The following is an 18436-nucleotide window of genomic DNA, read 5'->3' as shown; positions in this document are numbered from 1 at the left end:
AGATATCACACACTCAAAAGTTGTTGAGCAGCTGGTGGCCTGAAGGATCAGATGATTTGGGTCCTAGCCTGGAAAGCCCCATGTTGTGTAATAAAGGCAAACTAAAGCAGACCTTCAAAAGGGCACTCATTGAGAAAGCAGATTATTGCGTGTGGTGTGTGTGTGTGTGTGTGTGTGTGTGTGTGTGTGTATAAATGTGGTTTATGAAGACATTTCTAGTTTCCCCATAATTCAAATCGCTTAAAAAACATACTAAACAATGTTTTGTTGAAAATGCAGAAAGTTTTTAGTGAGGGTTAGGTTCAGGGATAGGGTGAGGGGATATAATCTATAGTTCGTACAGTATAAAAATCATTATGTCTATGGAGAGTCCTCATAATGATAGCTGCACCAACATATGTGTGTGTGTGTGTGCGTGCGTGTGTGTACAGATTTGGCTATACTTATGAGGATAGAATTTTCTCACATATACAGTATAGTCAAACATGTCAAAATCCAACTTGTATGTTTTCAGCAGTCCTCACAACTTAAAAGGCTCATAAATCAGCCAAATCATGTTGGAGGAGACGTGCAATGCATCCTCACACACACAGTTGGTCCACAAGAGTGAACACACACATCCTGACACTTACAGAGACCCTCCCTTTCTCTCTTTTCTGACTCAGCGGTTTTGTAGGAAACCTGTGTGCTTTGAAGATGGAAGAATCTATCATTACTTGAGAGATGTAGAAACAGAAACGAAAGAGAGAATAAGTGCTCCATTGTCTGCTCGGTCCCCCCTCCTTCCCCTTTTGACTCTGAAAAATAATTGTGTTGTCCTAATTACTGAGAGGAACTTCAACAGGTGCGGAAAACTGCACCTGGAGGAATAGGTGTATATCTATGCTGCGTGTGTTTGCCTGTCCATGTGAGCAACACACAGACAAACATTTCAGGACAGGGCAGACAGTGACACAGAACAAGGATGGGGAGATTGACTGTTTTTCTCAGACACATCACACTGGCATCACTGACCCATAGCTGTATGACCACTTGCCTGAAAAACATCTTTACTACTTTAACCCAAATAATAATCTTCAATTATTCCATGATGAATGGATGAGCAGTTTAAATAGCTCCTGGACTGTCTCGCTCATAAACCACACTGATTTGCAGATCAGAAGTTGTATAGTAACTTAACTGATTAAAGTTCGAAAACATCGAGGCTGAATCGTGACTCATATAAATCTGCCACCGATCTGGGACGGTGACATGGCGCGGATGGCGGGGTTTTAAACCAGACGAAGACTGGTGCCTCTGACTCGGGTAAATTAAAAATCCGGAGTGATGTAAACGGCTCTCTTGGGATCACATTCTTACCGTAAAAATGCAATAAAGCAGCAACTGACCGGAAGGAACAGAGATTTGGCTCGTTGAAGGAAAACACATTCTTACAATAAGTGTGGATTAAAGACGATATGACGTCCGTATAAGTCTTGGGAATTTTTGTGTTATCCTCAAAAACATGTTAAGCTAAACATATGAGGTAAGGATGGTCCTGACGTCGCCTCCAGCCAGCGCTTCATTTAGGTCAAGAACAGTAATTGTCTGTTTTTGAACGTCACACTGTTTGTGAGAAGGCTGTTTTATTAGAAATGACAAACACAAACAGTCTGAGCTATGCTCTGTCACAGCAGAAGTGATATCTTAAGAGCTCTGGCTGTACTGTAGCTTCAGTCAAAATAACATAACAGAGTTATGGTTACAACAATAAAACGGTGGTAACTTGGTATTGGTAAACTGCCATTAGATAAATTAAGCATAATGAAAGCCAGAACTGCCATATTAATTCATAGCGGGGTTTCCAGTAGTCACAATAACTGCAACAACTTTGGTATTTATCACTTTAAAACGTGTAGGAACAAATCTTCATAAAGGTGATAAAGGTCTTACTTTTTTTAAAATGTACGTGGGTATAAAAAACAAAAAAACAAACAAACAAACAAACAAACAAAAAAAACAAACAAAAAAAACCATCAGTAGATCAGTGGTGTCTCTGTCCATAGCGATCATGCCACCCAGCGTTGATTAATAGAACAGCATGTGGCCACCACTTTTCCAACAGTCTCCCATGAAATTAAAGGAATATTCCGGGTTTAATACAACAGCATTTGTGGCATAATGTTGATTGCCACAAAAATTCATTTCGATTCGTCCCTCCTTTTATTAAAAAACATCAAAAAAAAAAAAAAAAAAAAAAATTAAGATTACAGTAAGAAACTTACAATGGAAGTGAATAGGGCCAATTTATGGAGGTTTAAAGGCATAAATGTGAAGCTTATAATTTGATCAAATAATACTTATGAAATTAATTCTTATTTTAAAACATATGTACTATTTGATCTGTAAAGTTGTTAAAATCGTAGTTTTTATGGTCATTTTATGTTTTAAAGCGTTATGTCATCATTGCAAATACGTTGTAAAATAGGATTTAGCTTTACACAGACAATGCAAGTAAGCGTTTTTTTGTTATTTTTTTAAACAAGTCAAAAATAAATGTTGTGGTAATCAGCATTATGCCACAAAAGCTGTCGATTGAGCTTAACTTACAGTAATGTGCAAAAGTTTTAGGCACTTGTGAAAAATGTTGCATAGTGAGGATTTCTTCAAAAATAATGTCATAAATAGTTTTCATTTATCACTTAATGTCATACAAAGTCTAGTAAACATAAAAAAGCTAAATCAATATTCGTTAAAACAGCACCAATTCTACTAGGTACACCTGGACACAGTTTTTCTTGGTTGTTGGCAGATAGGATGTTCCAAGCTTCTTGGAGAATTCGCCACAGTCCTTTTATCTATTTAGGCTGTCTCAATTGCTTCTGTCTCTTTATGTAATCTCAGACTGACCCGATGTTCAGTGGGGGGCTCTGTGGGGGCCATGACATCTGTTGCAGGGCTCCCTGTTCTTCTGTTCTAATCTTTTCTGTTTGCAAAAGTAATGTTTGGGAATGTAACATTTATATTTCCTATTGACACACTAAAGTTGAAGATATAAATAACCATCTTAAGACAAATGTTTTGGTGAAAAATCTTTTGCACAGTACTGTATATTGAACCTGGAATATTCTTTTAACAGACGTCTGCCTTCTTTTCCTAAAAGTAATATTTGCCAGGAGCTGCAAAATCAAAGATTATATTGAGAATACATTAACGAAAAACTCAGGTCATTACATGTAACTTTTGTTTGTTTGTTTAATACAGATTATGTGAAAATACATTACAATGGAAGAGGTCAATGCATTTTTTTAAGGTGTTATTAATACAACTAATTTACCTGATCATATAAACAGTTTAAATTGATTATGGTTGTGTTGTATTTAGATAATATCTATCAATTAAAGCCTACTGTAAAAGCACATTTGAAGACAATGTTTTAAAATTATAGGTTGGCATTTATCATTGCAACCAGGCAATGAAGCTCCTATAAAATCAAGTTTTCTTCCATTCTTTTTATAATATTGGTATGATGACCTATGGTTTTTTGTGCGAATATTTCTTTGAGGGCCCCAAAAGCACATTCCTGTCTTTCTCTTACTTCTCAAGCAGCTATTTAAGATAACTAAAAGGCAATGAATTGTACAGATTTATTATTAAGCCAATGTATAACATGATTATGTATTTAAATCTAACAGATGTCCTAGATAAGCATAAAGAGGAGGAATGGCACCTGAAATGAATTCTATATAAACAGGCCCTTATATACTAGTATTTAAAGGCTAATCACTGCTATAGATCTCATTATGGCCAAAACAATTAATGTTACAGTCTAGTCCGCTGATTAGCTGGTAGTTCATCCTGGTCCAGCCCCCACAGGAACGTTCGCAAACGAGTCACTTCCTTTTGTAGCTCAGGGCTTGGGATTGGCTGACTCAGGTCCAGGCGGGGTGTCTCATTGGGCAGGATGAGAGGAGGATGGTCCAAGAAACTCTCGAAAATATCTTTGACAACAAAGAATAATGTTATTGATGTAAAGTTAATGTGAAATAAAGAATAGTCTTAAGAATAGTCTTCTTGTTACTCACCACCTCCAAGTTCGGTACCGGGAGGTGGAGCCCATGAGGAAGGTGGGGCTCTCGCTGGTCCAAGCTTATAGTGAGTGAGAAGATGGTGAAGCTGGGAAGAACTTAGCAAGGAATGTTCTTCTTGTAAACTGGACCAGGAAGACTGATGGAATAGAGTGAATTTTGATCATTAACAACAAAATTTCGACTAAATTATTAAGATATACAGGTGAAAGGGAACTCCTTTACTTCTATACATATTCCATGAATGGCTAAAGTATAAAGGGATGGTTCACCCAACAATGAAAATGAGGTTGTCAGTCCCTAACATTCCGGGTAATATCTCCTTTTGCGTTCCACGGAAGAAAGTAAGTCATACATGTTTAAAATGACATGAGGGGGAGTGGTTAGTGTACTCTCAAACTCTCACCTGAATGAGGCGGGTCTTAGGTACGCACAGGAAGTTGACAGTAACCGATAGCTTCTTTAGAAACTCGGAGGCAATATCTCCAAGGCCTGCTCCTTGTAGCCAGTCTAGGACCAGGTCCAGATTGGTTCGAATTTGAACCGCACGAGACCAAGAGAACAGACTATCTGTATGAAAAGGAACAAATGAATAATTTTCAATATCAAACTCCTATTCTTTCCAGCTTGTCCTCCTTGAGTCAGAATGGTTAACTGCTGTCATCACTGTTCCAAACCAAGCACAAACACAACACTGTTTATTAAAGACTGGATATTATTTCTAACCTCTCTCCAAGAGTGTGTTGAGAAGAGACGTGTTTGTGAAAAAGAAGAGGTAGCCAAACGTCTGGGAGGTTAAAGGTGGAGAGAGGCAAGCTTCCCGGGAAAGCTGCAGAGAGCACCGATACACTTCCACCAGTCCAGCTACAGTGGGAGGTAGAGTGGAGACGTCCTCTTCCTCATCTCCCTCACCTCCACTATCTGCTCTGTCTTTAGCTCCTGCTTTTCCTTTCTTCTTCTCCTCGCTGGAGAATGGGTTAGTGTCTAACAATGCAGGGAGCAGGGAGTATAAGGTCTGCAAGAGCACAGAGGAAGAGAAAAACTTGAATAGAATGAGTTATAAATGCATCAATAAATGTTTTGCACTAACCAAAACATGAGTAGGTGCTATGTACTTATGATAAATTCCATTCAAGCAGTACTAATGCTTATTCTCTCACCTTGGTCAGATGGTAAACACACTGCTGAAAGGTGTGCATTATGACATCATCCAGCTGTGCCAGTGCCTCAGAACAGGTGTCCATGTCAGCTGACAGAACAGGGTCACCTGGAGCTACAGGTTATGATGAGATGAAACACAAAGCAACAGGTGGACTCTTTGTTTAATGACCAAACTCACCATTTATAACACAAAATGTCCATACTGTAAAATATTGTTCTCATTTACTCCCTCTCATTTTATCCCAAAACCAAAGAGATGCCATAAACTAAACATTAAATTACAAGTAAGTTCTGACATAAATATTGTGACTATGTACATTCCATGACCATGAACTGCTCATATTTGAAATGTATCACTCATATGGCAGTATGTAGAACATATTCTTATTGTAACTCAATTTAAAATGTTCAGGCTTTTTCCACAAAACATAATATTGAAGTTTGCTTAGACTAGCAGATTGACCAAAAAGGACAAGGTGGCATAATAAGAGATGAGAGGAAACTGATTTAGGTGAACAAAAGACATAACACGTCCAAAGGAGATATGGCATGTTATGTAACATTGTAAGTGTTTTTTATTTAGAAAAAACATGGTGTAATTGCTGATCTCTCTAACCTTCAAATTCCCATTCTTTTTCCAGGGCTTCGACTTTGACCTGGAAGAAGTTTAGGAGCTCAGTGGCATTGGACATCCAGAACATGAGAGGCCGAAGGTCAGAGGAGAGCTTTTGCATGCTTGGTGGAGGAAGTTCAACCTCAACCTCTGCTGAACTGGAAACACATAACAAAACCACTATAAAAACCTCAACTTGGAGCACCAAATTAACACACACATAATTTGTCTATATACTGTACTGTATGTAGTATGTTTGTTAAAATTTTTGATATGGTGTGGCTAATAATCTCAGGATAATTGTTTAAATTCTGCTGCACTCCTTTTTAAAACACCCAGAGGCAAATGTCTAATTTACAGTGACCCCAAAAAGTGTTTGTACTCTTTTGGGCACTTAAAGTTCACCCAAAAATGTAAAATTCTCTCATCATTTACTCACACACATGCCATCCCAGATATGTATAACTTTCTTTCTTCTGAAGAACACAAACAAAGATTTTTAGAAGAATATTATATAGAGTCCTCATAATGCAAGTGAATGGTGACCAGAACTCAGAAGGTCCAAAAAGGACATAAAGGCAGCATAAAATTAATCCATACTACTTCAGTGGTTAAATCCATGTCTTCAGAAGCAATATGATAGGTATGGATGAGAAACAGATCAATATTTAAGTCCTTTTTTTACTATACATTTCCACCTTTGACCAGCCCCAATAAGTAATTAGCTGAATGTGAAAGAGAAAGTCACTTCCACACCAGAATGTTAAAGTGAAAGTGTGCATTTTCAGTAAAAAACAAAAATCCATTAACCATGGATCTGTTTCTCACCCACACTTATCATATAGCTTCAGAAGATATGGATGTAACCACTAGAGTCATATGGATTACTTTACTGTCTTTATTTCCATTTTGGACCTTCAACATTCTGGTCACCATTCACTAGCATTGTGAGGACCAATAGAGCTGAAATACTCTTTTAAAAATCTTTGTTTGTGTTTTGCAGAAGACAGAAATGCATGAGGGTGTGTAAATGGTGAGAGAATTTTCATTTTTGGGTGAACTAACCCTTTTTTTTCTCCCCTTTTTCTCCCAATTTGGAATGCCCAATTCCCAATGTGCTCTAAGTCCTCATGGTGGCGTAGTGACTCATCTCAATCCAGGTGGCGGAGGACGAATCTCAGTTGCTTCCGCATCTGAGACCATCAATCCGCGCATCTTTTCACGTGGCTTGTTGAGTGCGTTACCACAGAGACATAGAGCATGTGGAGGCTTCACGCTATTCTCCGCAGCATCCACGCGCCCTACCGAGAGCTAACCACATTATAGTGACCACGAGGAGGTTACCCCAAGTGACTCTACCCTCCCTAGCAACCGGGCCAATTTGGTTGCTTGAGAGACCTGGCTGGAGTCACTCAGCACGCCCTGGATTCGAACTCACGACTCCAGGGGTGGTAGTCAGCGTATTTACTCGCACACTTACTCGCATACCACACTTAAAATTTAATTGCATTAGATAACAAAATATCAAACCAAGTGGATTTCTACAAACAAAAAAGACCTTTTCTCAGATCTAAATTTTCTTTGTGATTTTTGCAACTACTTTTAATCAATTGGTCACAAGGTCATTATTAGTGGATGTATGAAGTTTTTCCCCCCTAAGATTCACACAGTAGCAGAGTAACCAGAGGTGTAGTTCATTACTTTAACTATGGAAATGTTCCACTACGTTTGACAACCAGAAAGTGACCAAATACTTTTGTATTTTTTGAACAATGTTGTTTTACCATTTGAAATGTAAGAGATTCTTGTTTTTGTTTGAGAAATTCTGTGTTTTTCTTAAAAAGAGTGCTTGTACGGTCTTTCTTTACAATAAATGCCACATGGTTTGATTTTGTTTATAAAACACAAAGACATTCAAAAATTGTTAAGTGTGGTTAAAGTGTCCAAATACATTTTGGGACCACTGTGTGTTGTGATAATTTTGTTTTAATAAGCAGTATAAATTTGACATGTGCATGCATGACAATTTGACAGCAACAGAATGGAATAATACGAGCTCAATGCTGGGCAAGGTAAGAGGTGTTTGCTGTTTACAGCCCATATCTGTCACTGAGCAACAATGTTTGAACAGTGTATACAGATGAAGTATAGCATAGAGAAGTGCAGGTTCTTACTTTTGTGTTGAATGTTTGTCACCGAACTCTTTAATTTTGTCCTGAGAAATTAATAATGGAATAGAGAGAGAGAGAGAACGGGACAGACAGAGAAAGAGAGAGATTAAAGCAGACTCGGATGAATGCTTGGGCGGGTGTGTTTGGCTGATGTGTCCGGACAATGACAGCATATTTTCCAAATGGGTGGAAATGACATCAGTCAACCTCTGTTTACAAACTACGGTGAAATTCCAGTATTAGCCCATCTGTGTCTGCAGCTGTGGCTCCTCAACCACAGTTTCACAGTGCACAGAGGAGAAAGAGAGTACATCTTAAGACACTCTTGGACAGCTTCAACAGCCAATGCACAAACTCTCTCTGCAGATGACCTTTATTACATTTATAACAAGTGTTTGTTGTGTTTAACTCTTAGCCCAGTTTTATCTATGCCATAGTTTACACATAAACTATGACATAACAAACCCACATGAGCAAAAGAGGGCAGAAAAAGTGTGAAGAACAGTAACGGCTTATTAAAAGCCACGTTCAACATCGCCTTTACACTCCAAAGGCTGTCACTGTACTGTTACATAACCGCCCAACCTTGTGCTTGACTTTATTCCATATAAAGGTTTCAGTGTTACACTTTAGAATATCATGATGTTTTATGTCACCTAGACATTTGGATACTCACCCAAACAATCCCTTTGATCTGATTGGCTGCCTTTAATAGCAGTTGTGGTGTCAATGCAGGATCCAGATGTTTCGAGGCATAGTCAATCATGAGTGACAGAAGATAGGCAGGTGCTAAGGCCCCACCCCCTGAATCTGGGGTGGAGTTCTTTGAGATAATTTCCTGAAATATATAGTCGAAAGACCTTTAATAAATAAACATTATAAAGCCATGGCAAACTTTAAAGGAATAGTTCACCCAAAAATAATAATTTTCCCATCATTTCATCTTAAACTCTTAAGACTTTCTTTCTAATGCAGAACACCAATGAAGATATTTTGAAGGATGTATGAGGAGTTTTTGTCCATACAGTGTAAGTCAATATGGTCCAACACTGTCAAGCTCCAAAAAGGACATAAAGGCAGCATAAAGGTAATCCATATTCGATTGCAATCCATGTCTTCTGAAACTATGCAAATGCTTTGGGTGGGAAACTGACCAAAATGTAAGTCCGTATTCACAATAAATCTTGACATTTACAGTCTCCTTGGCCTCTTCATGAGAGAAGCTCATTCACACACTTCCTTGCCCTTGATGCATGCACAGAGTGCTGTACACAAACCAGACACTGTTGCCAGGTTCCCGGTTTTCACTCCTAGATGAACTATTTTGAAAATGCAGATTTGAGTTAAAAAGATCGAGTCGCGGGTTGAATTTTTTAAAAATACCTTTTCAAATGCTTTACAGTTGCCAAAAGGTTGATGATCAACAACAGAAAATGAAAATGCAACTCATAGATGTGCAATGATGCTGAACCTAAACCATAAACCTGATACTAAACCGTATCGTATGGATAACTTATACTTGTTTCTTTCTTCTGTGTAACACAAAAGATGTTTAGCAGAATGTTAGTCTCAGTCACTATTCACTTTCATTGAAGCTTTTTTCCATGCAATGAAAGTGAATAGTGACTGAAGCTAACAATGGTGACTGAAGCAAACATTCTGCCTTGCATGTCATTTTGTGCTCCATGAAAGAAAGACATGTGGATTTGGAACAACATCAGGGTGAGTAGATGATGACAGAATTTTTATTTTGGTGTGAACTTTCCCTTTAAAATACTGCAATATTTGTAGTTTACAAGTGATAATTTTTTCCCAAAATTACATTTCATTGCAGCACTCACTAAGCATGTGCTGCATGCTGGCCATATTATAAACATTTAGGCCAAAATCTTGCCATCTGTGGTTGAACTGTGATTGCACTCTGATTTTTAAATTGTTGTAGATTACTGTTCGGCTGTTGTGGAATATCATCATGATAAAATTCCCTTATTTACTGGTATATACTAGTATTTGTTTATGACAGATATATCTCAAGGAGTATTTGATTGTATCAGTGTTTACCTGCAGCAGGGCATCTGCATGTTTGGCGTGGAATCTCAGCAGCGACTCTGTAGACCCCAGATACTGCCTGAGCATTTCCTGTCTATCTGTCACGCTGCTAGGGCTGTAGGAAGTTGACATGTCACTTTGCCATGGTGGGGGTAACGCCAGGGGTGGGGCAGGGGTCACACGGGGGTCACGATAAAGGAAAAGGAAGTGACTGCCAAGACCCAGTAAGTCTCCAGGTTTTAGGGCTGCTTCCCTGTACAGTGGAGCTCCATTAAGAGTGACAGGTCCTCCTCTAAATGGATATGCCAAGGCTGAGGGAGAATGGGAAACAGAAGTATAATGGTAATAATCAGTTTTCCTCCAGGTTATTCTCAGATCACCCAAAAAGCACATTTCATTGCAAAAATTAAAAGATACTAGAGGCACCATTTGAGGTTCTTTAGACTGCCACACTGGAAGAACTCTTTGGAGGCACCGTTTCAAAAATGGCAGTTCTTTGAGAAAAGAGCAAGTGAGGTTGCGACATGACGTCATGACCAGTGGTGTAGTAGTGTCTGAAGAGGTGGGCATACTGTGAATTTATGAAGGGCACCCCCAAAAACTAGCACGGGTGCAATAACATGCAGTATTTTCAAAAATGTTAATTGTATAATTTTTTTTTTTACATTTAGCAGGGAAATAAATTTACAGTGCAAATTATGGTTATTCCAGGAATGCTTTTGCATCAGCATTAGAAGCTTGAAATGTCCCGCCCCCTTACTAAAACTGAAAATATGATTGGTTAGCAATCATCACGTCTGATATGAACGTTCTGATTGGTGGATCAGCTTAGTCAGACTGTCTGTCTTGTTCCATCAGTTGCATTCCCGCCTCCCGCAGCTCTGTGCACGTTTAGAGAGAGTGTCTGTACACTTTTTAAAATAGTAATAATAATAATAAACAGTTCACTCAATGGTGCTACAGCATCGCGTTATTTGACTGAAAAAGTTCCGGGTCAAAAGCCTACAATTTAATTTAATTTAATTTAATTTAATTTAATTTATTTAAGAGAGAATAACAACTTAAATTAAAGTCCATTCATCACAATTGGAAAGACTTGAAATACAATGCACTAGTCACTTTTAAGACTGCTTTTAAGACACTTTTGGGTGATTTTTTAAGCTTTTAAATGAGTCTCTATTGCCATTGTAGGAACATTAAATTAAATTATTTGCTTTTGTGTTCTGCAGAAGACAGAAGTCATACATTTTCAGAACAACATGAGGGTGAGTAAATGATGATAGAATTTTGATTTTTGGGTGAACTAATCCTTTCAAAGTCTATATTATATCTGTTGTGCTGTAGCAGAGGCTATTTAGCAGAGATGGGTCACTTCTATTGATATAAATGGGAAAAATTAGAATGCCCAATGATCAACGGATGTAGAAAGGAAGTACCGCCTTACAGGTAAAAGAGCCAATCGCCTTTTAGATTCAGACATCACCTGTCAATCAACTCGAGAACACTCATGCACATTAGCGAGACAAGCCTGTAAAATTAAGTTTTTTAGCGTAATCTGAGGTAAAGCAGAACAATTTATGATACCATGGTTGTCAGATTTTACTGCTGATTTGAAATATGTTCTTTGATCGTAATCTTGACCAACCGTTATGGATCTTTGGTCTTTCCCCATTAAAGTAAATAGTAGCTGCCCAGAAGCATTCCAAAGGTGGCCGCCGAGTGACCTGACATGCTAAAAAGACTTTGGCTGTACTGTATAATTCTTGACCCTAATCAGAACAACTGCATCATAGAATGTTTTCAATGCTCTTGAACTGATTTCACAACAAAAATCAGAACACTGTACAGCATTAGTTTTAGCTGTGGGATTGTACTTGTTTTCAATGTTACTTTTGAGGTCTATGTGTTAGTATACCTTGACCGCGGGGTTGCTCAGGGACAGCTGTGTCTCTCCTGATTAGGAGGTGTCGAACAAGCAGGTCGGGGGCTGAGAGGAAAGTGTCCACTTTTAGAGGCCTCTTCCCCTTCCTCTCTCTCTCCCTGTCCATCTCACACTCTCGGAATGTTGGCTTCCGCCCAAAAACATGTGTGTGACCCACCATTATGTACAGCACAAAGTCCTGCACACATAATAGCAAAACACAAGCAAGAGAGAGAGAGAAGTGCATGGAGAATTAATGAGAGGTTTATAGAGAAGCATAAAAAGAAAGAGAATGGGGAAGAGACAGCAAGAGAGAGAAAGAGAGAGAGTGGAAAAAAACTGTTATCATCTTCATTGTGGTCTTTATTACAATCTGTGCAATCTTAAATTGTACAAAAATACACAGACGATAAGGAATAAGGAGTGTTACAGTTTTCAACAATGTGCGCTTGTGTGAGATCATTGTGCCAAGATGAAGATGTAGACACAGCATGTTTGTGTTGGTATTGTCCGGCCCGTGTGTGTATAGAGAGCTTCTGTATGGTTGTTTTGTGCTGTGCGTTCAATAGCCATTCCACTCAAAAGTATGAAAGCATTGATGGTATGTAGTGATTCGAGGAATACAGGTATGAGGTCATGGGATGGCTGTACGATAAGTGAGATGATGCATGTCTGGCCTTGCTCTGGTCATAGCCTTGCAGTAACAGGAAGTATGGGCGATCCGTTGGCGGAAGGATCAGACTCTGCGACATCACTTCCAGGTCACAGGTGTCTCTCTCTTCCTCTACTGCCCGAGTGCGTTTGTCTGCCTCACCTCCGCCTCTTGACCTAGTGACCTTGAGAATCAGGGAAGAGAAAACTGAGAATGGATATTTGAATCAGCTGTGTGGCTTGTTTAGATTTCATGCATTAATTGTGGCACAAACATATCAAATTGACTTTTTATGTTTTTTTAAGATTCTCTGTAAGAGGTAAAGGGGTGACCATGGCTAGTTGTCTCACAGGGAAATTGTCACAAGGTCTACATAAAAAATATCAGTTTTGAAGTCAAAAGTCCAGTTACACAAATGTGTGTAATTGCAGTGGTTTTGAATGTTGATTTTCAAACACGTAGTTCAAAATGGTCTAAAATTAAAATCAATTTTGTGAATTCTATCGTCCAAACTAAAGTATATGTTGTTGGGTAAACAAGTACTCTAATAACAAGGAACCCTAAAAAACACACTAGTGTACATTTAGGCAAGGGTCAAAATTATCATGAAGGTACAACTGAACCGAAAGGTTGAACTGTGTTCTCAAGAAAAGAGTATTTTTTTATAAATGTTAGGTCAGGGCAAGTTGTCACATGTAACATAACTATACATTTTTATAATAATAAATATAATAAATTATCATCATAAAACTTATACATTTGTAAAATTACAATATTACAATATTTGTTTTCTTTTTGTATGTTACCCATTACATTTCTGCTGTTTCATGAAAGGTTTTGTGTTTTATAGTTCTTTTACTGTTTGAATTTAGCAGATAAAACTATAGTAAGCTGTTTAATGGCAGGTTCCATTTTAACAGCTTAACCCATATCATGGGGCATGTTGTCACAAATTGTCAATGTGTTCAATTAACTCTTTATTTTTCTGGGACAATAATGGGGGAAATGTTTAATAGCTTTATTGTAGCCAATATATGCATAGAGAAATTGACAAAAATAAAACTATACCCTGAGAAATATTCACTGGAGTAAAAAGTGTGACAACTAGCCCCGGTCTCCCCTATTAAATTTAATAATCAATACCATTTTACACCATTGAGGTTGAAATGTTTAGCAAAGGCTTGCCAGAGTCTGTCTGCTTCATTATTTTACCTCTCCTGGTTCATTTGCTATCATGCTCACTATATTCTTCCTATCCTGTCCATTGTTTGGGGCATTGCCCGTACACCGAGGGTCATTAGTAGCATTGTTGCCTTGGCGACGTCTTAGACTCAGGTTCATATCACTGATGCTCCTCCTAAGTTCAGTGTTCCTCCCCCGATGACCTCGTTCTTCCTCTGGACCACCCCCAGAGGCCATGCGACTCCGCCTCCAACGCACTCCTGTTACCACAATAGTAAGTGTTTTCCCACAAATTAATTGTCACTCTGGCTATTACACTTGCAATACTACCACACGTTAAAGCAGAAGTGTGTAACTGTACATATGTTAAAATAAGCAATTACTTAAAATGACAACAAAAAGACATTTTCAGATTGATTCCTGCCAAACAATGTGTGAACAATGTGGCTATGTAGCAACGTAAAACCATTGCTTTGTTTGTTTGTGCAACTCAACCAGTCCAACATAGCAACATTGCCTCAACCAGTGGTGTAAGTTTAGAGCAGGACTTTCATTTTTTTGACTGACCAATAACAGACGGGAGGAGTGTTCGGGAAACCAGTTTGAAGGCGATCATTATTTTTGCATTCTAACCTTGATAGCTCTCTCCATCCCTTTCTCTCTCTTTCTCCTTCTCTTTCTCCTCCCTCTCATATTCCTCAAGGCACTGGATCTCGAACCGTCGTTCATAACCATCCTTTGGTCTCCACATATCCACTAGCTGTAAGGGGCATTCCCAGGATGCAACACTCCTTCGGCACTCTGTTTCCCATTTAATGGCTCCATCTGGCTGCTGAATGGGCTTTCCAATGACATCACATAACAGGAAGTCCTCGGGGGAATATTTCTGGAGAGCTGACCAGGTGAACAGGAAGTTGGGAGATTCAGAAGGGATTGATACAATGAGCAGGTAAAGCCTGATTTCCAACTTTTGATCTGTGATGTCTCCACTCAAAATGCACTACTTAAACACTAGATTCTATAGCTTTTCCAAGTTTCATTTTTCATTAGTTTTGGGTAGCTTTTAGTGCAGTATTTAAAGTTTAAAGGCACTGAAATTTAAATACAAGAATGGGATCAGACAGAGTTGGGTAAATCCCACATGTAGACTCATTTAATTGAATAGTTCACCCCAAAATGAAAATTCTGTCATTAATTAATCACCCCATGTAAATCCAAGCCTGTATGCTGTTATTTTTTTCCATGTAACACAAATTGAGAATTTCAGAAGAATCTTCACACTTTTTCACACTTAAGATGTTTTCCACCCACAGACATTTTGATTGATCACAGCTAACAAGCTCCAAAAAATGACCTGGCATAAAAACACCATATACTGTAAGTAGTCCATGTGACTCACACACACAATATTCTAAAGCCATATGATAGCTTTATGTGAGAAAAGACCAAAATTTAAGTCGTCATTACTGGAAAACCTTCCCCTTTACTGCAGCTCTCAAATCTCATCCTGCATTTTCGAGGTCGCACATTACATTTGGTTACAACATTGGTTTGAATGATGAATTTTGAATCTGAACATAATCATGAATGAGATTTCAGCACTTCGGTGAAAGGGAAGATTATGGAAGATTATCACTGAATAAAAACTGAAAGTTCACTCTTTTCCTCACACAAAGTCATCGTATGGCTTTAAAAACGTATAGTCGTATGGACTACTTTAAAGGTGACTTTATGAGGCTTTTTTGTCTTCAGGTCACTGTTGTATGGAAAAGAGCCGAGTAAACATTCTTCGAAATTTCTCCTTTGTGTTCTACTGAAAAAAATAACAGTATGCTGGTTTAAAATGGATGAAGGTTAGTAAATAATGAAAGAATTTTCATTTTTGGGTAAACTATCCCTTTAAACTACTGAGGTAAACTTGTTAATGTATCATTTTATGTGATGTGTGTATTTTAACAAATTTACACATGATCCCTTTAAACATCTAATCAAAATCCTTCCACTACAGGGAATCAATACCTGTGTCTTCACTCTCATTCTCTCTCTCTCTTTCAGTGTAGCGGTTGATGACCTGCTGAATTAGCTGGCGAGCAGTGGAGTGAATGTTTGCCAGCAGGCTGCGATAGTTAGCCCCACTGGACAGGGCATCTCCATAGATCTTGACCAGCCCAGGGGCATTAGAGGAAGCAGGAGGCAGGTAGTGATGTGATGAGGGGGCGGCAGAATGTGCCCATATTTCCCTCTCACGTTCTCCAATGCCACGGTCTCGGTCGCTATTGGATCGGCCTCTCAGGAAGAGGTGGGACAGCCGTTTGGCACGGGACTGCTGATTGGCTGGGCGGGGACGGAGGAAGGCTGGAGAAGGGGATGGAGAGGGTGGGGCTAGAGAAGGGGTGGAGTGAGAGAGAGAGGAAGGAGGGATGGATGATGGGGCCTCATGCAGGGAAGCAGCATCTGAACTAGTTGTGGACCTAATAAAAAATAAAAACAGAAAGGAGGTGATAGACAAATCATATATCACACATATCAATCAAAGTTGCCTACACTTAAAGGGATAGTCCACCCAAACATAGAAATGTTCTCATCATTTACTCTAATGTTATTCCAAACCCAAAGGATTTTTTCACTTCCACAGAACACAAAAAGAGATCCCAGGCAAAATGTAAGCCTCAGTCACCATTCACTTTCACTGCCACTTTTTTCCATACAATGAAAGTGAATGGTGACTGAGGCTGTCATTCTGCCTAACATTACTTATGTGTTCCGTTGGGAGCATGAATAAATGACAGAATTTTCATTTGTGGGTGAACTATCCCTTTAAGAGCTGGATAATCCTTTGTAGCTCAACATGACAGAAGAACATTAGTCCAGCGTATTCATGTTTTTCTGCTAAATTTATGAATTAGTTGGCAAAATCTTTAATATTAATGATATGCATGCAAATCTTTACAAACTTGGATGTAGAAATGTCTTTTACAGTACTTATGCAGTCAATACTGAGAAATTGTTACTGTACAGTGGGGCCTATAGGGACAGAGAAATTATTTAATAAAGCAAGGGAAAGTTCAGAACACTGACTTGACCGAGGCAGCACTGGGCCAGCGGGCTCCTAGCTTGGCAAAGTGTTTACGCGGAGAATTTATCCACAAGCCCACTGGGAAATGGAGCTTCCTAAATCGGGGGCTACCAGACTCCTCCATCTGATTGAGAGAGGAAGGGAGGTGAAGATTGGATGGAACAGCTGCAGGTGTGAAGAATGGAAAGATAAAATGACAAAAATCTATTGACAAAAGAAGACATTAAGATGTTCAGGTAGAAAAAGGGGGAAATGTTCTAGAAAAACAGATGGAAAAGAAGGAGAAAAAAAACTGGATAAAATTGACATAAGGTAACAATATTAGACATCTTGCGAGACTTTTGAAGTTAGGAAAGATTTCTTTTCCTTGGTTTGTGTCATTGAGGTTTTATCCTTTCCAAAATCAGATTTTAGCAGTTGAGTGAATGGCACTTTATGACATCAGTAGACAAATGGCAGGAAAAGCTAATATCCCGTTGAATAATCAGGACGTGCAATGTTATACATTCTTGTTCTCTACATCTAAGAGTCTGTGAGTAACAGAGTATTAACGCAGCTAGTGGGAAATGCCACAGAGTTGACAGGGCAGGCGGTGAATAGTTACGGCTCTGAGAAAAAGATTCACTTCACATTCATGTCTATATCTCTAATGAAAAGCAGAGGTTTGGCACTGTCACTCCTGAGCTAAGCAAACTTGTGGAAGTCAAGTAAGAGTCAAGTGGCTTCGCCAAGAGGCCGTGACAAGGATATCAACCAACATGAAAATATCACCGCTGAAGTTCAGCCATACAGCCAAACCACATTCTATGAATATCGTCTGTTTTGTACTTTGATTAAAAACATTGAACATCGGTTATATGTAATAACATATAGTTTTTGTCCTCCACCCTGAATGTGGGCTTCACCTCCATGTATCCTCACAGACAGATGGGGAAAATCCCTGGACAGACCCCCTAAGGGTCATCTGCCCTCTGTCATTCCTCAAAAGTGAAGTTCACTCAACAGCGGATTATACATTATTTATTATGTCGACTCTTTGACCATAATTGATTTAATCACATTCTAGAAAGTAAATGGTGTATGCAGAACTACCAAGAAACAAAATGTACAGCTTTTGGTTGGGAAACGGTTTGAATTATATGCTGACTACAGTTTAAGAATACCAAATCTGACATTTTGCATGATAAAATGGCTTTTCTCGCCACCAGATAATTTGAATGTGACTTACCCACTGTGATTGGCCTCCTCTTTATATATGATAAATCTTCTGGATAGCTGTTGTTGTGTGTAAAGTGTATTAAATAAAAATGTATACCAGTTCCTGTGTCTCCTTATTCCAGCGTAAGTACGTTTAAATAGTCCATTTTTGACTAAGACCTTGCGTTGTTTGACCAGAATTTTTCTTTTCATCAATAATTTGCTTTCAGCAAATCTTTTTCATTTTTATCTAGAATTTTCTCCCTGTTCTCCTCTAGCACTAATTCTTGCTTTCTAATTCTCCCTCTCTTTCTATCCCCCTTTTTCTGTCTATTGATAGAGTAGCA

The 18436-nt window shown here is 38.7% G+C and overlaps 1 protein-coding gene across 2 annotated transcripts; it reads right to left on the bottom strand.

Moving 5' to 3' along the window:
• Window positions 1–3216: 3216 nt before the first annotated feature.
• On the bottom strand, window positions 3217–18436 carry rasip1 (Ras interacting protein 1). 2 transcript variants are annotated; one of them, XM_051719034.1, is made up of 16 exons: window positions 18121–18436; window positions 16895–17057; window positions 15836–16287; window positions 14450–14710; window positions 13847–14076; window positions 12660–12818; window positions 11977–12181; window positions 10074–10372; window positions 8689–8850; window positions 8016–8056; window positions 5845–5999; window positions 5228–5340; window positions 4794–5082; window positions 4474–4637; window positions 4065–4206; window positions 3217–3980 (listed from the first exon to the last, which is right to left on the bottom strand). In XM_051719034.1, the coding sequence occupies exons 2-16, from the start codon at window positions 17014–17016 to the stop codon at window positions 3802–3804; spliced, it is 2973 nt and encodes a 990-aa protein (XP_051574994.1). In that variant the 5' UTR covers window positions 17017–17057; window positions 18121–18436; the 3' UTR covers window positions 3217–3801. The 2 variants fall into 2 exon arrangements, with proteins under 2 accessions (XP_051574994.1, XP_051574995.1); XM_051719035.1 differs by having other exon boundaries at window positions 16895–17016.

Source organism: Myxocyprinus asiaticus, chromosome 15 (assembly GCF_019703515.2).
Source record: "Myxocyprinus asiaticus isolate MX2 ecotype Aquarium Trade chromosome 15, UBuf_Myxa_2, whole genome shotgun sequence".
NCBI lineage: Eukaryota > Metazoa > Chordata > Actinopteri > Cypriniformes > Catostomidae > Myxocyprinus > Myxocyprinus asiaticus.
Note: the sequence above shows the minus strand (reverse complement) of the source record. Positions and strands in the feature narration are given on the sequence as shown.